Below are 22,106 nucleotides of genomic sequence, written 5' to 3'. Positions count from 1 at the left end.
AACCAGGAGGACTGGGCTTCTTTCTCACCTCTGGCAGAGTTTGCTCTTAATAATAGGCGGAGCGAGTCCACTGGTAAGTCCCCATTTTTTGGGGCATATGGTTTTCACCCCCAGTTTTGTACTTTCAGTAGGGGGGGCTCTTCGGGGGTTCCTGAGGAGGAACGATTTTCCTCATCACTCGCTTCAGTATGGAGAGGGGTGCTGAAGAATCTGAATACTATGGGGAACCGATACAAACGTATGGCTGATAGGAGGAGAGTGTCTGGTCCGGACCTAAGTGTGAACGATCGGGTATGGTTGTCTACCAGGAATATAAAACTTAAGGTTCCCTCCTGGAAACTGGGTCCCAGGTTCATCGGGCCGTACAGGATCAGTTCTATAATTAATCCGGTGGCATTCCGTCTTGACCTCCCCCCTACGTTTAAAATTCACAACGTGTTCCACAGATCGTTGCTTAAGAGGTATGTGGCGCCGGTGGTATCGTCACCTTTACCTCCCCCTCCAGTGGTGGTCAATGGTAACTTGGAGTTCCAGGTATCGAGGGTCATCGATTCACGCTTTAATCGCCGGTCCCTTCAGTACCTGGTTCATTGGAAGGGGTATGGTCCTGAGGAGAGGATGTGGGTTCCTGCGTCGGATATTAACGCAGACCGATTAGTTCGGACCTTCCACACGACTCACCCGGATAAACCTGGCCCTGAGGGTCCGGAGGCCCCTCGTAGAAGGGGGGGTACTGTCACGGGTGTGTCGCCACGAAGATCGTCACGATTACACAGCCTGACTTCTCGAAGCTGAGTTTTTGGTGCTTTGTGTTTTTCGGCAGTGAGGGAGTTAACTCTCTCTCTCTGTGCTAGACGAGGTCCAGCCTCGCCCAGCTGCAATCAATGCTGCTGTAGTGGGACTCCTTCAAATGCCTGCCGGTCTGTTAGGGAAGTGTCGGTGAAAGCATTTCATACAGACAAACAGAGCGGATCGTGGTGTTTTGGAGTTCTGAGCTAAGTGTATTTGGTGTAGTTTTTCCCTTCCTCGCTTTATCATTTATCTCCTTTCCCGTTGGTGTTCCCTCTGTTGTTGTGAGTAGTTTTTGTATGCAAGGTGGTTTTTGGTTTGACCCTTGTACTGTCTCGTTCGTCTAAGTACTGAGTGTTGGCATATTATTTCCTGTCCCCTATTGTTGTGATCGGGGTCCTTCTCAGGACTAGATTACTGAGGTGCAGGGATCCTCAGGAGGTAGGGGTTACGCTGGTGGCCTGGACCTCTGTACCTTTAACAGTACCTCCAGGTAGAGGGATTAGTCAGGGCCCCAGCTTAGGGTCAGCTTAGGCCCCTGACCTCCTGTACGCAGAGACAGCGTGACAGTGACAGAGTCTGGAAATGCCGTGGAGAGCGATCTGCTGCCTGCAACATCCTTCAGCATGACCGGTTTGGCATTGGGTCAGTAATGGTGTGGGGTGGCATTTCTTTGGAGGGCCGCACAGCCCTCCATGTACTCGCCAGAGGTAGCCTGACTGCCATTAGGTACCGAGATGAGATCTTCAGACCCCTTGTGAGACCATATGCTGGTGCGGTTGGCCCTGGGTTCCTCTGAGTGCAGGACAATGCCAGACCTCATGTGGCTGGAGTGTGTCAGCAGTTCCTGCAAGATGAAGACATTGAAGCTATGGACTGGCCTGTCCATTCCCCAGACCTGAATCCGATTGAGCACATCTGGGACATCATGTCTCACTCCATCCACCAAGGTCACGTTGTACCACAGACTTTCCAGGAGTTGGCGGATGCTTTAGTCCAGGTCTGGGAGGAGATCCCACAGGAGACCATCCGCAACCTCATCAGGAGCATGCCCAGGCGTTGTAGGGAGGTCATACAGGCATGTGGAGGCCACACACAATACTGAGCCTCATTTTGACTTGTTTTAAGGACATTACATCAAAGTTGGATCAGCCTGTAGTATGTTTTTCCACTTTAATTTTGGGGGTGACTCCAAATCCAGGCCTCCATTGGTTAATAAATTTGATTTCCATTGATGATTTTTGTGTGATTTTGTTGTCAGTACATTCAACTTTGTACAGAACAAAGTATTCAATGAGAATATTTCATTCATTCAGATCTAGGATGTGTTGAGTGTTCCCTTTATTTTTTTGAGCAGTGTACTTTTACCCTGTAGCCTAAGAGGTCAGGGCACTGATACCACTTATAAAGATCTGCTATCCCCGGTTTGAGCCATCTAGATTAGTACCTATATATAGACAGCAGTATGACTAACCTCTTATATAGCAACTACTTCTGACCTACCTCATAAGCACCTGCACTTTTATGGAATGCTTCACTGCATTTTAACAATATACTCTTATTTTTTTGGCAGCCCAATTATGTATTTACATCAGAAAAGAATCATGTTAATTTGTCTCATGCTCCTCATTAGTGATCCTCCATTGTTTTACTATTAACTGTTTCTGTGATTCATATTTTTTTCCTGTATAAATTATAATTAATAAAATTTTGTAATTTTTTCACTATTATATGGGACTCTGACTTGAAGTTTTTTCCTCTTGTTTCTTATGTATGGAGGAGTATGTGGGGCCCATTATACTGTATACTGGTTGGCCCACGAATTTGTCAAAGTTTTTCATTTTGGCCCTCTGCATGTTTTGAGTTTTGCATCCCTGATGTACAATCTGTATGGGTAATGTACATGGAAATGGTAATAATGCAAAGCTGTTAATTGGACTTTGCTACAAGCCTCCTAATATAGCTGAACACGTAGAGGATGATACGCTGCAACATATTAAAAAAGCAACAAAAACAAGTCATGGTCAAAGTGTTGGATCCCTTGAAATTGTTTCAGAAAATGAAGTAATTCTCCCAGAAAATTATTGAAATTACAAGTTTTGTTATACACGTTTATTTCCTTTGTGTGTATTGGAACAACACAAGAAAACAGAGAAAAAAAAGCAAATTGAACATAATTTCACACAAAATAGGCCGGACAAAATTGTTGGCACTTTGCCAAAATTGTGGGTAAACAACTTTGTTTCAAGCATGTGAAGCTTGTTCAAACGCAACCGTGGCAAGTAACAGGTGTGGTCAATATGAAAATCACAACTAAAACCAGATAAAAAAGGGAGAAGTTGATTCAATCTTTTCATTGTGTGCATGCATGTGCGCCACACTAAGCATGGAGAAAACAGAAAAAGGAGAAGAGAACTGTCTGAGGACTTGAGAACCAAAATTGTTCAAAAATATCAATAATTTCAAGGTTATAAGTCCATCTTTAGAGATCCGCATGTTCCTTTGTAGAAGGTGCGCAGCATAATCAATAAATTTACAACCCATACAGTCAAATATGGTGGAGGTTCAAAGGTGTTTTGGGGTTGTTTTGCTGCCTCTGACTATGTGCAAGGCATCGTGAAATCTGGGTCACAATGTAGTGCCTAGTGTCGGAAAGATGGGTTTGTGTCCTAGATCATGGGTCTTCCAGCATGACAATGACCTCAAACACCCAGAAAATGGATGGAAACAAAGTGCTGGAGAGTTCTGACCTGCAATGAGTCTGGATCTAAATCCCATTGAACACCTGTGGAGAGATCTTAAAATTGCTGTATGGATAAAAATATTAAAATTTGAGAGTCCTCAGTGGAGGATACCATCACCATCTTTTCAGTTAGCCATTAGTCAGTAAACTTTCGAGACTACTCAGGTCTTTCATCAGACATAGTATAACACAAAATCTGAAGAGTCACATATTTATACACAACAGGGCACAGGAATAATGCAATAGATAAGACAAGTGATGTGAAGCAGAACTATCAGTATGGGAAAGGGAGAAGCAGTTGTGGCCGTAAATATGTGTGGACACAAGTAGATCTATTCATCTTTTCTTTTTTTGTGTGGCGATAAGAATTCATCTTTCTTTTAAGTTTTTGCCCCATCTGCCCTACATACAGACCCCCAGTTGGACATTTGGTACATATAATTACGTACATTACATTAGACGTTATGCAGCTGAAAGTACCTGGGATCTTGTGGTCCTGATGTAAGTTGGGAATCTTTATCTTGTCCGTGGTCATTATAAATGGACGGGTTTTACATTTACAGTTGGTGAGGATGAATTTTGTAAGTTTCACCACAAAGGTGAAACTATCCTCCCGGTCAGTTTGCTTTCCCTCCCAGTACCTTTTAATTCTAACAATGTTAGGTTTCTGGGAGATTATACTTGTTCCTTTTATTTGTCGTTCTCCTTAGCTTGCCTTCTTTGCCCTATATGAATGTGTTTTTGTTTCTCATTCAGGTTTTTCGTATTTTACTTCATACTTTCCTTTCCCCTTGTTGCAGCCTCCCCTCTGGTTCCTCAGGAGGTATGACAAACTCCTCAACGACTAATTAGGGAGTTAGGTCTGTGGTGGCGTTTTTAGTTGTGCAGTTAGGGCCTTTCTTGTCTGTACAGAGACTAGTTGGGTGTAGTTGCGGCATTCTCTCCAGTGTGGGTTCTCCGGTGGTTATCAAAATGCGCTTTCTGGTTAAAACATTTCCTAGATTTTGAACATGAAAAAGGCTTCTTCCCTGTGTGAATTCTCTGGTGCTTATCAAAATCAGATTTCTAGTTAAAACATTTTCCATATTCTGAACATGGAAAAGGCTTCTCCCCTGTGTGAGTTCTCAGATGTTTGATAAGGGTAGATTTGTCTGTAAAACATTTCCCACATTCTGAACATGAAAAAGGCTTCTCCCCTGTGTGAGTTCTCTGATGTTTGATAAGGGTAGATTTGTCTGTAAAACATTTCCCACATTCTGAACATGAAAAAGGCTTCTCCCCTGTGTGAGTTTTGTGATGTTTGTTAAGATTTGATTTCACTGTAAAACATTTCCCACATTCTGAACATGAAAATGGCTTCTCTCCTGTGTGAGTTCTCTGATGTGTGATAAGATATGATTTCTCTGTAAAGCATTTCCCACATTCTGAACAGGAAAATGGCTTCTCTCCTGTGTGAGTTCTCTGGTGCCTAACAAGACATTTTTTCTGATTAAAACATCTCCCACACTTGGAGCAAGAAAATCTATTCTTCGCTGTGTGAATTTTTTGATGTTTAAGAAAAGACTTTTTAAGAGGAAAACTATTTCTATATTCTGAATGTGAAAATGGCTTCTTTGCATTAGGAGCAGTTTGTTTTTTAATGCTTATTTTGTGACTTTGATTTTCCTTAGGAGTCGGTAATAAATCAGAAGACAGGACCTGTGTCAAAGGATCAGATGACAGATCTTTGCTGTGAAGGGATGATGGTATATCTGGAGTAATGGCATTCACTTGAATTGTATCCTGTGTGATCTCAAGGTCATCTGATTTGAAAATTGAGGATGTCAGCTGTCCCTCTGATCTCCGGGTACAGTCATCTGCCAAGAATAAAACCAATTATTATTTTTTAATAAAAAATCCTTGAATTTTATATTTTTGAACATTTCTACTTAAATTGTCTGTAAAAAAGGCAAGTTATATAAAAAAAATCACTTATTCACCAGGACAATGACTATCTAATAGAAAACCTCATAGGATGAAGCAGTGGAGCGTGGTGTTCAACTGTTTGTTCATTCTGCCTCCCAAATAAGGAGTTAAAGGTACAGCTTCTGTCCAGCCACTAAGATTAGGGTTGCTGGTACCTGTAATACCATCGAGTCTGACAGTATGGGTGTGTGTGCTGTCCAGCTGGAGTAATCTGCTCCCTGCTTCAGCCAATTGGAAAGCACCGCACCCTACTAAAGCTGGAAGCATATTGCCGGAAGCTGCCAGATACAGCCTTGTTCTCCTCTGGGTCAGTCCTCTGTGCTCAGCTCCCGGCTTGTGTATTTGTTTCCTGTTGTGACCTCGGCCCATTTACTGACTACTCTTGTGTCTTCTGATTTTGTATTTTCTCTGCTATTTTCTGACTAAGCTACATGACTATTCTTCTTCCCATCTCACTCCACTGAATAGCCGGTAACACCGTAGCCCAAACCTTGGGGTCTCTGTGTAGGTCCAGATCCATGTAGAGGGGTGAAGAGCAAAGTAATTTGTGAAATCTGTAAACAGGGTAGATAGTGACAAGCCTGTTTGTGGTAGCCATCTTTTAAGCTTCCAGGTGACCAAGACCAGCTCCCCCAATACATTGTGTCTGGGAACTATTTCAGCAAGATCTGCATTCCTAATAGATAAATGGCGCTCCTTCCCTTCTTAACCTGCTATGTGCCCAGACAGTAGTGTACAACCGTATATAGGGTATTGTCGGATTCAAAATAAGTTGGAAAATAATTTGTAAGGTCCATTTGTTTCCCATTATCTTTTGTGAAGAATTCCAAAGTTATCACCACATAAAGTGACACACGTCAAATATGAAAAATGGGTCTGATTAGAATCATAAAACTGGCTGCAGGAAGGGGTTAAATCAGAGGATTACTGAAGTCAAAAACTGTGATGATAGACAATAAAACATCTACTGAAGCGATCAAACTGAACAGTCTCCATCAGAGAAAAACAGGTAACAAGTGGAGAAACCTCTCTGGGGTAATTAGAGTATGGGGCTCGGTGGCTCTTGGCAATCTAAACTATCGTAAGAGACAATATTTTCTGTCAGATGAGTTTCAAGAAGAAATATTAGACATTTAAAGTGAACTCTTTTATAATAGTGCAGAGCTGAGGTGTCTTAAATTTAGATCTCGGGCATTTGGAAGAGGCAATGGAGATCTTTTTGAAAGACTACCAGGGAGTTACAGAGTCACATAAGTGAGGCCGGCCGATCCCACCACAATGAAACCATCATACAGAATGAAGGTGTAAAAAAAGAAAGAATATATAAACATGTAACATCCCCAACAACAACGTATGTATGAAGGGAGAAATCCAACACTAAACCGGAGTCGCACTCATATATGGTGGACCATTGGAGCTACTATGAGTCCTGACCAGAAGAGTAGAGAAAGTATTAGCGCCCCCATTTCAGGAGAGATTGTGCAGTAATCTGAATTCCTTAGGATTGAAAACATAATGGAATTTATGACATGGAGTGAATCCATGAAACCAGGGCTCGAGCCAACACATCTCCTGCAGGCGTGAATAAATGTATATTACAGCCATCAGCCACGCACAGCTTAGACATATATCATGGCACAGGTGTAATATTTATTGCAATTCTATCTAAAAATTGGGGCGCTGGTAAGTGAACTCAGTAGGTCTGCTGCAAATGGTTTGTGTCACCATAAACCACTAGGGGAATAGAATCAATTATATAAAACCACTGCGCTGATGTACTGAGGAGGATAAGTGAGGATTGTAGGGAGTAGTAATGGAAGAATTTACAATTGTTTGATGGATTTTATTATTTTATTAATCATAAACCACTATTTAGAGATGTCATGGATACATAAATTAGTATAAAACCAAGGGTTAAAAATAGACCATTTGGTAAGTCCTCCAGGGATCCAGAGCTGTTTGGGACCTGTAGTAGGATATATAAGGACTGTAGCTACTGGCCTGTATAGATTAGTTGCTTTTTTGTAAAGCTACTGTGCATGTATTTACCTTGGATTGCGAGAGGATCTTACTGGATAATGAAGAGGAGAATAGGAACGGGATAATGGATCTTCTTATTAAATAAGATGTTGGAATGAATGCTGTAATGAAATAATTTCATTAAATAACAAGCTTCATCTTGCCTTCGATTATAAAATCGCTTTTTAAATGGCTTACATAGAAAGCATGAACCTAGATGTTCAATAAATACCCAGGCGTGTGCCCCAGGGGGACGAGTATACGCCTCTGTGGGGTTATAGAGGCTTGATTCTGGTTTATAAAACTGGTAGAACCTATGGTCTGAATCGATACCCTGGCACACCCCTGGGTATTTATTGAACATCTAGGTTCGTGCTTTCTATGTAAGCCATTTAAAAAGCGGTTTTATAGATGGAGCTTGTTATTTACTGAAAATTCTTTCATTACAGCATTCATTCCAACATCTTATTTAATAAGAAGATCCATTATCCTGTTCCTATTCTCCTCTTCATTATCCAGTAAGATCCTCTCGCAATCCAAGGTAAATACATGCACAGTAGCTTTACAAAAAAGCAACTAATCTATACAGGCCAGTAACTACAGTCCTTATATATCCTACTACAGGTCCCAAACAGCTCTGGATCCCTGGAGGACTTACCAAATGGTCTATTTTTAACCCTTGGTTTTATACTAATTTATGTATCCATGACATCTCTAAATAGTGGTTTATGATTAATAAAATAAAATCCACCAAACAATTGTAAATTCTTCCTTTATTGCAATCCTGTTTGAAGTTAGTCGGTTTTAAAAGAAATTGAACAGTCAGGATAAAGGGAAACTCTGCTGTTATTGTACAGAAATTCACACTTGGCCTCACTGCACATTTAATGTTGTCAATCATAAAAATGAAGTTTGGCCAGAAAGACTGGACCTGGTCTTGTAGAGCCCATAAGAGCACATTCATCAGCACAGAAGGGAGAGAAGGTAGATTCATCCAATAAGATATCAGGGTTCTAGGAAGCCAACAGCATCATTACCCTCCACTTTCTCTTACAGGTCCATCATAATATTTTTCTTCAAGTGATTTTCTAACTTGTGAGCACATTCTACGTACGCTGTCATTTGGCTTTGTAGTTTACAGATCTGGGCAGGTAACGGTCAGTGTCTCCTAATCCCAGGGGGAGGTGGATCCTCCAGATTGTAAGTTCTACAGAAAAGGGCTTTCCCAATTACACAAACAATTACACAAAGTAATTTGAATATTTTCGGACAGAGGAGAATGTTGTGGTCTAGCGGCAAAATGGTGATCACACGATTGTGATACGGCCGGACTACACCACCGATAAAGCAGCCACAGCCGATGACTGAGAAGAATCTGTGACTTCTCTGCATTTAGTGATCACTACTCACCTGGGTAGTCATATGTAGGAATCTCCTCTTTACACCGCTCATCACCCCTCACATATGTCTCTGTAGCATTAATATGGGTCAGATCTTCACCCTGAAACAAATATTATAAAAGTCAAAGACAGACGGAGAAGTCACAAGTTTGATCGGCTCTAATCCTGCCATCTCCACCGTTCTCATAACACAAATATAAAACATAATAATGGTGGATAAAACAAAACTGAAGACATGACCTTTACAGCCGTCTACACATCATAGGGGAGATCTCATGACACCTTCTCTCCATCTACCTGATGATCCTGAGGAACATTGGGATCTTCTTGTTTACAGTCCTGTGGAAGAAGAGGACGGGGACATCTCTCTGGTGTTGTCCTCTTACTGGACAGATCTGGAGGAAACACATACAGGGATTGAATTCATTCTTTACATACAGATAATTATAGGCCGTGTGTATTTAGTCCTGTCTATTACCTGGTGATGTGAGGGGCTGGGGAACCTCCATCATAAAGTCCCTGTACAGATCTTTGCGTCCTTCTAAATACTCCCACTCCTCCATGGAGAAATAGACGGTGACATCCTGACATCTTATAGGAACCTGACACATACAATGATACCGTCATCCCCCAATCCCTTCATAGCATTACTGTATAATGTCCCAGCATTCCCAGCAGTGTCACCTCTCCAGTCAGCAGCTCAATCATCTTGTAGTTGAGTTCTAGGATCTTCTGGTCATTGATGTCCTCATGTATCAGGGGGTGAGATGGAGGCCCCATGATTAATCTCTGGTTATGGAGAGACACATTAATAAATCTCACTGCAGACATTTCCAGAGTCCTCACCTCTCCAGTTCTGTCCATCTGTTATTCCCATAGATTAGAATGATGTAATGTGACGTCATCAGAATCTCTCACCTCTCCAGTAAGCCGGAAGAGGATCTCTAGGGTGAGGTGTAATATCCTCTCCACCATCTTGTTCATCATTTTCCTGGATAAATCAGGAAAATTTTCTTATATAGACAATCTTCACTGAGATGATCCGGTATTTTAGAGATCTGAATGAGAAAAAGATAAGCTGATGGAACATCATAAAAATCCTGTGTAATAATAAAATTACTGGAGATAATAAGGGGAAACATAGGAGGAGATTTATTATTTTACAGTATTTAGTTTTTTCTTTACATCTAGTAATAAAACCTTTATATTTTAGGCCACAGACAACAAGCAATTTCTTCCTCGGAGTCTGCAGCTGAATAAGTTTCTCATAGACTCACCTTCCATAAAGCTAATTCTCATCTCATTTTCCGACACTGGAATCGGTATTAGCAATACTGCAGGAGATATTCATTACACGTGACGTGAGAAATAACTACTTCATGATGAGGCAACATCTTCCACTACGGATCTAAAACCATATTTGGCCACAGTCCGTCACTGACTACATCACCACCGGCTGTCTATATGAATGTTTCCCGTCTTCCCCGAACTGTAATCTTCCATCAAGTTAGATCTCATGTCTGATTCACACACAGAAGTTTGAGGCTTTTATAAAAGCTGTTTTGTTTGCACAAACACCGAGGGCAGAAATGATTTGATACTAAAGTCTACATGTATAGTGTATTATGGGGTTTATTTCTGGCCTTAGGCTTTCCTATATTACAAGAAAACCCCCAGAAAAAAAGAGCAGATATTAAAATGTTTCAAAAGAAAATTGTCACCAACAATTCTTGTAAAAAGAAAAAACATGCAAAAAGCAGAAGACACATTTTGTCATTTTTTAACACGTTAAACATTTGTTTTTGTGTATATATGAACTCTTTTGGGCACCAGAACATAGATGTACACCGCAGGGATGGCATGGGTGCGGCTGCAATAAAATCCCTGGCAGTTTAACCACTTGCTCCTGCAAAAAGCAAACATGGCATCTAAGAAGGTGTGACAGAGTTCGGCTGAATGCCCTTCTCCCCCAAGTACTCGATAGTATGGGGCTGACTAGTCGCTACAATACTTAAATGCCTAATTATGGTGTCTGGGCCTGCAATGTACGAAAGTCTATTAGGCCGGGCCAGAGGCAGCGTTCCATAAGTTACCTTTTAACGCCTCCATAAACATCAGACTAAAGTTGCATGGAAGCACTGATTTTGGTAGTCTATATAATGTATTTGGGGGCCTCCCTACAGATGCAGTCAGTCATACAAATCACAGGAAAGCTGGAATATTTATGTATGGGGGAGTCTGGAGAGATAGCCGTCTGCCAAATGACCGTTCAGCCAACACTTATCTCATGTGTATGGGGCCGTTAGTATTACACTGACAGGCAGTGATAATACACGGCACTACAGTAGTACAGTGCATCACCTGAGCAATCAGAGGCTTCTGTGTTATATGATCGCATTAATGAGAGTTGTATAAAGTTTATAAAAAAGTTTAAAAAAAAGTTTTAAAGTGAAAATATCACAGTTTTAGCAAAAATAAATATTCGTCACTATAGTGAAAACTTGCATATAATGGTAAAATGGAGAGGGAGGTCAGCTCACTGTTTATTCAATCCACCTTGTCTGAAGATCACCGCATGGAACCGCCCTGGTCAGGGACTGTGAAGACCAGGGGTCTTCCATGGGCGTAATGCTACTCAAACAACACAGGGTGAGGGTAAAACAGCGTGGCAATACTTTATTGAACCACAAAGTGGACAATAAACACACAGAACAGTCCCAGCAAATACCCAAAATTGTACAACATTACACAGTCTCACACTTCCTTCTCCACCCACCTGGGACAGAACAGCTGCGACTTTGGAAGTCTTCCAGGGCCGACTACCTCTACCAGTGGCCCCCTGCTTCTGGCGGCCCCCCACAGAGAGAAGGTAGCGACAAGATTAAGAAGCCAACAGTCCATCGAGGTACAAGACCAGGAGACCCGATGGTCCCATCCTGGCCTCTCCGAGACTTTTCATGGGGCCAGGTGACCAGTGGGTCCCTCCTGGCAACTCCAAATGCCTCCATGGGTTCTAGGCGACTGGTGGGTCCCTCCTAGCAACCCCAAAACATATACATGGGGCCAAGTGACTTTTTCGTCTTCTCCTGGACTCCCCAAAAGTAGCGATGGAATCTTTCCAGTCAAGGTCGATACCCTTAGACTAGAATCATGCAGAATACAAATCTGTGTCTCTTTAGATGACATGCAATCCATCTACTTTCCTGAAGGATGTCTCCCATTCTCCTTCCAAAGTCCTTCTGAGGTTCCTTGATTCTCTGTCCCAAGTCTCATTCTGTCTACAGCACTACAGACATCCCTGTTTATATTTACATCTGTGTCAGGTCATCAGGCCCAGGTAAAAGAGGTAAAGGTGCAGGGATCACCTATCATTGTTTGAGCTAATCTATTTACATAGTTGGTATCACAGGGGCTGTTGTAAATTAACTTTCAGGAAACTTAGTACAATTTGTCATTAGCATAGTAAACATGAATGTTTCCAAATGAATAGAATTCAGCATTCAGCGTGTAATGCAGTGGCTTGCAGCATTACTGTAATGGTCCAGGGAGTGTGTGGCCTAGTGTGAGGCCTAGTGTGGCCTGGTGAGGCCTGAAGAGAGAGCCAGGCCTGGTGAAGCCTTGTGTAGTCCTGGAGGGCGAAGGCTGGATCTCTGGGTGTGGGGGATGCCAGTAGCCTTGGACGGAGTGAGGCCTGGTGAGGCAAGAAGCCTCGTCCCTGTGTATGGGAACCTACTAGCCTGAAGAAAGCAGCTGACACACGACTAAGGTGAAGCAGTGTGTTATATGGACATTGATAGTTACTTTGCTGAAGGCTGTAACTGGAGCCAAGCGGGCATGTCTGCAATTGGAAAGGTCTCCTGGATGTTATGTGTATAACCATGCCGGTGAGCCACTGAGATGGACTATGTTATGTGCAGTTATGAAGTGTAATAAACTGCTGGATGTCGTGTTACCGGAAAACGTGGCTGGTGTGCTATAATTGACCCCGTGAAGCGAGTGTCCCCCAGCGTGATGAAAAGCGCTACCTTACAAGGGTTATACAAATACTATGACCTTATTGATCAGCAAGAGAAATACAAATACATTTGTAAGTCAACACAACAAGATAGTGTATTTCTCTTGACTGAACAAATCTAATCGCCTGGCTTATTCAGATTTTACCCTGTATCGTCACAGGGAAATTTCAAGGTTCAAGTAGAGAAAGGAGGAGAGATGGATTCTCCAGCATTGTCTATATTGTTAAAACCTCACATTTATTGTGAATTCATAAACACTGTTGTGATGGCATACCACCAAGTGCCGACCAAACCAATGCTTATTCCTGATTTGTAACATGTGAGTCTCTGTGATACTTTTATATCCTTCCCTTTCCAAAGCCTGGGTGTCCATTGATTACTGAGCACTTCTCAGACAATTTAACCCTGTATTGTATGGAAGAAAAAGATAATACACAAATACAACTCATGCATGAGACATTCAATAAAATCACAGGAAATCAAAAACAAATATAATTAATTGTACTGTAATATTAATCCTGTCTGATGTTCATTCCCTGTGGGGCTCTAGTGTATAATTTAAATATCCAATATAACTTTCTATTTAAGATTTTTCTTTTCATATCTCCACCTCTTAATGGTTTATAAGACTTTTCTATTCCTAATATCTGAAGGATCTGATATCCCCTTTATGTTTTTGTGAAAAGCATCTCGAAACCACAGACAGGTTTAATGCTGTGGGATTGATTGCATCAGATAAATGTCTTCTAATACATGTTTATAGCAGATCTGACATCCATCCCACATATTGCAGGTAACTCTCTATACACTCTATTAAATAGATGACCCCTATAGTGGTACAATTGATGAAATTGTGTATTGCAAATTGCTGTCACGTTAGGTTTTCTTCAAATGTGTCGGTTTTATTAACATAGTTGCATGCTTTACAGGGTGTATGTCCACATTTAAAAAAACCCTTATAGGATAACCAAGTCACATGGCGTTTGATATTTGTTTCTTGAAAAAAACTCGGTGAAAGTTTTCCGCCAAGTGTAGAAGCCTTTTTGGATACAAAACTCAAACAAAATATGTAAAAGAATTTACAAAGTCTGGAGGATCGATCTCAGACATAAAAAAAAACAAGTTTGAAAGAGATATCAAAGACAACGAGTCAAATTCAATTTACACATGGAAATGAAACAAACCAAGAGCCACTGTTCTGAAATACAGGTCACACAACAAATTCAAAGGAAATAGAGGAGAGCGGAGGTCAGCTTCACAAATCCTAATGTGTCCATGGGTTCCTCTAATTATAATTCTCTGAGGACTTATCTGATGCATCAGTGGGATCAACTAAAGACGGAACAAAAATAAATTCTCAAGTACTCCCCGCAATTCAGCTCAAAACAACAGGCCGGAAGAAAGCTCAAACGTGCCCGGACATGTGCGGTCCATGCCGGAGTGCATCACGGTCTCCTATCTGCGAATGCACATGTCCGGAAGCATGCGTTCCACGCCGGAGCGCATAATGGTTTTGGATTGCATTCCACCAACATAGAAAAGTCCTATGTCTGAGATCAGCACCATGGGAGACTAAAAACAAGTATTGCACATCCCATAATGCAATAGAAATGTAGATCTACTTTATCACTACAACAAATCTGGGATGGTGGCCCACAGTATATTCCGAAATGATCAAATTTCCCCTCTATTGCACAATTAGAGATACACAAGGATCACCACACTTGTTAATTATGAAATAGTATAAGTGGAATATAATTGATAAGAAATAATTCTGATATAGAAGCTCAGACACAATATGTAAACCCCATTCACAGGGAACTGAGTAGCAATGGGTAGAGTTTACAATCCAAAATTATAATCCAGAATGGGACTGTATTCACATCAAACAGGTATAGGAAATTTGCTCATTGAGTCCCTTAGAGGCCAGTGAATGCAGTCTAAAAATCCGCTCACTTTCTTTTTTGAGGATACATCTATTGTGATCACCTCCTCTGACATTGGGTTTAACCACCACAATGATACAAAAGGAGATATCTCCGGTTTCACCACAATATACACTGTTCTTGTATCTCACTAATGGGATCTACCGACCATGGCGTATATCGCCCAAATGCTCCCCTACTCTCATCCTAGACACCCTCTTGATCTAGTCTACATATTCTAGGGGGCGGGTGCATGTGGCCATATCTACTAGTCCTGAGGTTTTACAGTTGGAATAATCCCACTGGAAAAATAATTTAACCATGGAGGAACTTGAGAAAGATTTACATTGTCTCATCCAATTACATGTACAACATTCTCCAGATCTAAAGAAACCACAGATTCTTCTATCTAGCCAAGTCCCCTTGGATGCAAGTTTTTTATAGAAACTATGCACTAAATGGTCTCTAACTGACCAACCCTTTCTGAAAGTTATTGTGGGAGTAGATCCCACAGCACCCCTCAGGGCCGGGTCAGCCACAAGTATATCCCAGTGTTTTCTGAGGATATGAAAGATACAGTCACTCTGATTGTCGTAAGTTTTTCTTACTCGTGTTGTTCAATCTTCTTCTTGGTCTCTTGGTTAGGTATGGAGGAGTGTCTGTCTCTCCCATTTTTCTGCAAACGATGATACGGAATCCAAAATGTACCAAGAGTACCCTTTTTCCCTGAATCTGATGTTCAGGTCTATTGCCTGTATAATAAAATCTGTGACATTTGAGCAGTACCTTCTCAACCGTAAAAATTGGCCCTTGGGTTTTCCTCTTTTTATGGGGATGGGGTGGTGGTTATCCCACTTCAATAGTTTATTAGTGCTTGAAGGTTTATGGTAGATGAGTGTCCCTAGGGTCCCATTCCAATCTTTCTTGATCAGTACATATAGCAAAGGCAACTGGTAATAATTGGTGTTGGTCTGCTCCTTTAAATAAAATGTACTTTTCAGGTTATATCCCCAGTACCCTCACTTATCTTCCCTTCTTTTGAGACCCACACAGTCAGACTCTACCGGCCCTTCTCCCTGTGAGTGGCAGTTGTGTATCGCCCTCTGGGCCCCTCCCGTCAGTTTCTCGATCACTTTGCCACTTGGCTTCCAAACTTTCTATCCTATGAGATCCCCACACTAATCATGGGAGACTTTAACATCCCAATTGGCGATTCCCTCTCCCCATCTGCCGCTCATCTTTTATCGCTAACTTCCTCCTTCGGCCTTTCACAGCTTACTAATTCTCCTACACATGAAGATGGAAATACTCTTTGACCTGATCTTTGCCCGGCTCTGTTCAATACATGACTTTACTAACTCCTCTTTCGCTCTCTGATCACAACCTTCTTTCATTCTCTGTCAAGAACTGTCACCCTGCTCAAGACCCCCCACTTTCCACACTTATAGAAATATACATGCCATTAACACCCAGAAATTTCTGAAAACGTTGCAATCATCATTGGCCCCAATCTCCTCCCTCTCATGCCCTGACTCTGCACTGAAGCATTATAACGAAACATTGCAATGCGCCCTGGATGAAGGCGCACCACCTGCACAGAGAACAACTCGGCACAGACGGCGACAACCCTGGAACATGCTGCAAACATGTTATCTCCAGCGGTGCTCCAGGTATGCTGAATGGCTGTGGAGAAAATCTAATCTGGCCGAAGATTTCCTCCATTATAAATTTATGCTTAAAACCTATAACTCCTTCACCTCTCCAAACAAACCTACTTTAAGGCTGCGTGCACACGATGCGTTTTTCATGCGTTTCCGCAGCGGAAACGCATCAAAAACGCATGGTAATCCGCACCCCATGGTCCCCAATGGCATTCCGCAATGTCAATGCACATGCTGCGGATTTTTCCGCAGCATTTCTGCAGCGCTCATAAATCCGCAGCATGTTCATTAATTTTGCGGAAGCGCAGCGGAATTGCCGCCATTGACTTGCATTGAGACGCATATAATGCGCGTCTGTACATTTGTACACGCGGATTATATGCGATTCAATGTGCGGATGGTACCCAGTTCTGGAGGAGAGAAGACTCTCATCCAGACCTGGGTACCATTGTACCTGTGAAAAAAAGAATAAAATAAAAAATAAAGTTTATATTCACCTGTCCGGCGGCCCGTGCAGCGCTTCTCCTTCCAGGACCTGAGATGACGTCGCGGTCATGTGACCGCAGGCTGTCTCGCGAGATGCCGGCAATCAGAAGAAGCCAGGACGAGCGCGACAGCACACGCGGCGGGGGATCGAGGGTAAGTATAGCTTTATTTTTTTATTTTTACGGTCACACTATATAAATTCATGCCGTTTGGAAATTTTCTGCTTCATTTCTGCATCGTGGGCACATAGCCTAACAACCTCATCATCTCACGGTCCAATAATCCTAAACACCTTTTTGACACTTTTCACTCTCTCCTTAATTAAACAGCACAGGCCCCGACCACCGACCTCAGCACTGATGATCTGGCCAATTATTTCAAAGAAAAAATTGACCATATCCGACAGGAAATTTTCTCCCAATCCCCAAATGTTATGCATGCTCCTCCCTCCCACACAGCAACTTGCTAATTTTCTGACTTCGAACCAGTCACGGAAGAAGAAGTGACAAGGCTCCTTGCTTCCATTCGTCCTACTACCTGCACCAGTGACCCTATTCCCTCACATCTCTTTCAGTCCCTTTCTCCAGCTGTGACCACTCACCTAACTAAAATATTCAACCTCTACCTCTCTTCGGGTATTTTTCCCTCCTCTTTTAAACACGCCAGCATACATCCATTACTTAAAAAAACATTCCTTGACCAGAACTGTGCTGCTAACTACAGACCTGTTTCCAATCTTCCCTTCATCTCTAAACTCCTGGAACAACTGGTCCACTCCTGTCTAATCCACTATCTCTCAGATAACTCCCTTTTTGACCCTTTACAATCTGGTTTCCGCTCTTTACATTCTACTGAAACTGCACTCACTAAAGTCTCTAATGATCTACTAACAGCCAAATCTAATGGTCACTACTCCCTGCTGATTCTCCTGGATCTCTCTGCAGCATTGTGAATCTACCTCTCTGACCACTCCTTCACTGTGTCTTTTGCCGGCTCCTCTTCTTCTCCCCTTCCCATTATTGTCGGGGTTCCTCAAGGATCAGTCCTAGACGACCTTCTTTTCTAATTATATACCGCTCCTATTGGACAAACAATCAGCAGATTCGGTTTTCAGTATCATCTCTATGCTGATGACACCCAATTATACACCTCTTCTCCGGACATCACCTCTGCATTATTACAAAATACCAGTGATTGTCTTTCCGCTGTCTCTAACACTATGTCCTCCCTCTATCTAAAATTGAAGCTGTCAAAAACTGAACTACTCGTATTTCCTCCCTCCACTAACCTACCTATGCCCGATATTGCCATTTCTGTTTGTGACTCCATCATTACTCGCCAGCAACATGCCCGCTGTCTTGGGGTCATACTTGATTCAGATCTTTCCTTCACTCCTCACATCTCCTCGCTCGTATCATCTACACCTCAAAAACATCTCTAGAATCAGAACTTTTGTTACCTTTGAGTCAGTAAAAACTCTTACTGTAGCTCTTATTCATTCTAGTCTGGACTATTGCAACTCTTTAGTTATCGGTCTCCCTCATTCTAAACTTTCCCATCTCCAATCAGTCCTGAACGCAGCTGTCAGGGTCATATTCCTCACCAACCGACACAACGATGACTCTTCCCTGTGCCAGTCATTGCACTGATTGCCCATCCAGTAAAGAGTTCAATATAAACTTATTGCTCTTACCCACAAAGCTATCCACGATTCAGCACCACTCTACATCTCCTCCCTCGTCTCAGTCTACCACCCTACCCGTGCCCTCCGTTCTCCTAATGACTTAAAACTAAAATCCTCCGTAATCCGAACCTCCCACTCCCGTCTCCAAGATTTCTCACATGCTGAACCAATTCTTTGGAATGCACTACCCAGGACAATTCGATTAATTCTCAATACCCACAGTTTTAAGCGTGCCCTAAAAACCCATTTCTTTAGACTGGCGTAACACCTCAACACACTTATCTAACTGTCCCAGTTTGGCCCATATTAAAATTTTCTTCAAAATCATGTTCATACCATCCATGCACTGAATAGCCTCTGTCTGTACTGTACACATACTGGCTGGCGACCAGTTCATGTAGTGTTATATACTTACCCTATTTAGTATATTAAGGCAGTATTATACAATATATGTACATTTTACCTATTTCCTTATAGACTGTAAGCTTGCGAGCAGGGCCCTCACTCCTTTTAATATCTGAGTTATGCTTATTCTGTAAAGTCTGTATTGTCTGTATAAGCCCCCCCTAAAATTGTAAAGTGCTGTGGAATATGTTGTCGCTATAAAAATAAAAATTATTATTACAATAAATTCAGATGTAAATCTAAGGCCCACTCTATTGATGTTGAGTTCCCCGACAAATTCAAAAGATTGTTCACTCGTCCCTGACCAGGTGATAAAAATGTAGTCAATATATTTGTACCATACCCCAATATATGGATGCCATCACTTATTATCATCCCTGAATATTGTGGATTCCTCCCACCAGCCCAGGAATAGGTTAGCATACTAGGGGGCACAGAATCTCCCCATTGCTGTACCCCTGAGCTCGGGTAAGTACTTCCTGTCAAAAAGAAAGAAGTTATGAGTAAGAGTGAATTTTAGAAGATCGTTCATGAAGTCATTATGTCTGCTACACTCTATTGACCTTAATTTCAAGAAACGTCTTACTCCTCTGATACCATCCTCATGCGGTATATTACTGTACAAAGCCTCGATATCTAGTAAGGCCTGCTCCCCTACATGCCTGTATACATGCTCGAGGGTATTCATGGAGGGGAGCAGGCAAAGGGAAACCAACTCCAGAGGGATTATTCCAACTACAGGACCTCAGGTGGTACTGTGGGGGCATTATACTGTGTGGGGGGGCATCATACATACTGCATAAGGGACATAATGGGGGCATTACACTGTGTGGGGCCATCATACATACTGCATAAGGGGCATAATGGGGGCATTACACTGTGTGGGGGGCATCATACATCCTGCATAAGGGGCATAATGGGGGCATTACACTGTGTGGGGGCATCATACATACTGCATAAGGGGCATAATGGGGGCATTACACTGTGTGGGGGGCATCATACATCCTACATAAGGGGCATAATGGGGGCATTACAGTGTGTGGGGGGCATCATACATCCTGCATAAGGGCCATAATGGGGGCATTACACTTTGTGGGGGCATCATACATACTGTATAAGGGGCACAATGGGGGCATTAGTGTGTGGGGGGCATCATACATCCTGCATAAGGGGCATAATGGGGGCAATACACTGTGTGGGGGCATCATACATACTGCATAAGGGTCATAATGGGGGCATTACACTGTGTGGGGGCATCATACATCGTGCATAAGGGGCATAATGGGGGCATTACACTGTGTGGGGGCATCATACATACTGCATAAGGGGCATAATGGGGGCATTACACTGTGTGGGGGCATCATACATCCTGCATAAGGGTCATAATGGGGGCATTACACTGTGGGGGGCATCATACATCCTGCATAAGGTGCATAATGGGGGCAATACACTGTGTGGGGGCATCATACATCCTGCATAAGGGGCATAATGGGGGCATTACACTGTGTGGGGGCATCATACATACTGCATAAGGGGCATAATGGGGGCATTACACTGTGTGGGGGCATCATACATCCTGCATAAGGAGCATAATGGGGGCATTACACTGTGTGGGGGGATCATACATCCTGCATAAGGGGCATAATGGGGGCATTACACTGTGTGGGGGCATCATACATCCTGCATAATGGGCATAATGGGGGCATTACACTGTGTGGGGGGATCATACATCCTGCATAAGGGGCATAATGGGGGCATTACACTGTGTGGGGGCATCATACATCCAGCATAAGGGGCATAATGGGGGCATTACACTGTGTGGGGGCATCATACATCCTGCATAAGGGGCATAATGGGGGCATCATACATCCTGCATAAGGGGCATAATGGGGGCATTACACTGTCTGGGGGCATCATACATACTGCATAAGGGGCATAATGGGGGCATTATACATCCTGCATAAGGGGCATAATGGGGGCATTACACTGTGTGGGGGTATCATACATCCTGCATAAGGGGCATAATGGGGGCATTACACTGTGTGGGGGCATCATACATCCTGCATAAGGGGCATAATGGGGGCATTACACTGTGTGGGGGCATCATACATCCTGTATAAGGGGCATAATGGGGGCATTACACTGTGGGGCCAGTAAAGGGGTCCTGTACTATGAGAACAATACGTTTCCCTCCTTCCTGTCTCCATAGTTGGGTCGTATGTATCTATTACAGGAAACAGAACAAAAACCTTATGATTCTTATAAAGGGGCAACACAAGACCCCAAAAGAGTCTCCGTGCTGAAGGGGTTAATGCCCCCTGCGCCCAGTAATGGGGTCTCCACATACCTCCACCTGCAGAGCCGCCACCACATATATGGCCGCTCTGTGCGCACAGGAGCTGTGATGAGGTCACAGGAGGGGAGGAGTCAGGGGTCACATGATCAGGGGCCTCAGTGGATGCAGGACTCTGCTGTGCTGGTTGTCATGGTGCTGGATGAGCTGAAGTTTATGTGTGGGGTCAGGAGGGGTTTACAGTGTGGATGTAGCAGAGCCGCGTGTGTACGAGGTGTACGGAGCAGAGCCGCGCGTGTACGAGGTGTACGGAGCAGAGCCGCGTGTGTACGAGGCGTACGGAGCGGAGCCGCGTGTGTACGAGGCGTACGGAGCGGAGCCGCGTGTGTACGAGGTGTACGGAGCGGAGCCGCGCGTGTACGAGGTGCACGGAGCGGAGCCGCGTGTGTACGAGGTGTACGGAGCAGAGCCGCGTGTGTACGAGGTGTACGGAGCAGAGCCGCGTGTGTACGAGGCGTACGGAGCGGAGCCGCGTGTGTACGAGGCGTATGGAGCTGAGCCGCGTGTGTACGAGGCGTATGGAGCGGAGCCGCGTGTGTACGAGGCGTACGGAGCGGAGCCGCGTGTGTACGAGGCGTATGGAGCGGAGCCGCGTGTGTACGAGGCGTATGGAGCTGAGCCGCGTGTGTACGAGGCGTATGGAGCGGAGCCGCGTGTGTA

The 22,106-nt window shown here is 43.3% G+C and overlaps 1 protein-coding gene across 2 annotated transcripts; it reads right to left on the bottom strand.

Annotated features, from left to right (window-relative positions):
* Positions 1–2,886: 2,886 nt before the first annotated feature.
* Positions 2,887–21,507, bottom strand: LOC141194465 (uncharacterized). Of its 2 annotated transcripts, XM_073662389.1 has the most exons (8): positions 21,441–21,459; positions 19,437–19,572; positions 9,835–9,974; positions 9,601–9,705; positions 9,395–9,518; positions 9,214–9,311; positions 8,927–9,017; positions 2,887–5,388 (listed from the first exon to the last, which is right to left on the bottom strand). In XM_073662389.1, the coding sequence occupies exons 3-8, from the start codon at positions 9,901–9,903 to the stop codon at positions 4,598–4,600; spliced, it is 1,278 nt and encodes a 425-aa protein (XP_073518490.1). In that variant the 5' UTR covers positions 9,904–9,974; positions 19,437–19,572; positions 21,441–21,459; the 3' UTR covers positions 2,887–4,597. The 2 variants fall into 2 exon arrangements, with proteins under 2 accessions (XP_073518490.1, XP_073518491.1); XM_073662390.1 differs by lacking the exon at positions 19,437–19,572 and having other exon boundaries at positions 21,441–21,507.
* Positions 21,508–22,106: the final 599 nt, after the last annotated feature.

The sequence above is a fragment of the Phyllobates terribilis genome, unplaced genomic scaffold (genome assembly GCF_046119375.1).
Source record: "Phyllobates terribilis strain yellow unplaced genomic scaffold, ASM4611937v1 Scaffold_71__1_contigs__length_7168151, whole genome shotgun sequence".
Classification (NCBI taxonomy): Eukaryota; Metazoa; Chordata; class Amphibia; order Anura; family Dendrobatidae; genus Phyllobates; species Phyllobates terribilis.
Note: the sequence above shows the minus strand (reverse complement) of the source record. Positions and strands in the feature narration are given on the sequence as shown.

Coding starts and splice junctions, on each gene's coding strand:
- LOC141194465 (XM_073662390.1), bottom strand. CDS start 9,903: ATGATGAACAAGATGGTGGAGAGGATATTACACCTCACCCTAGAGATC. Junction 9,018..9,213: donor ATGTTCCTCAGGATCATCAG/GTAGATGGAGAG, acceptor TATTTGTTTCAG/GGTGAAGATCTGACCCATAT. Junction 5,389..8,926: donor TCCTACATATGACTACCCAG/GTGAGTAGTGAT, acceptor TATTCTTGGCAG/ATGACTGTACCCGGAGATCA.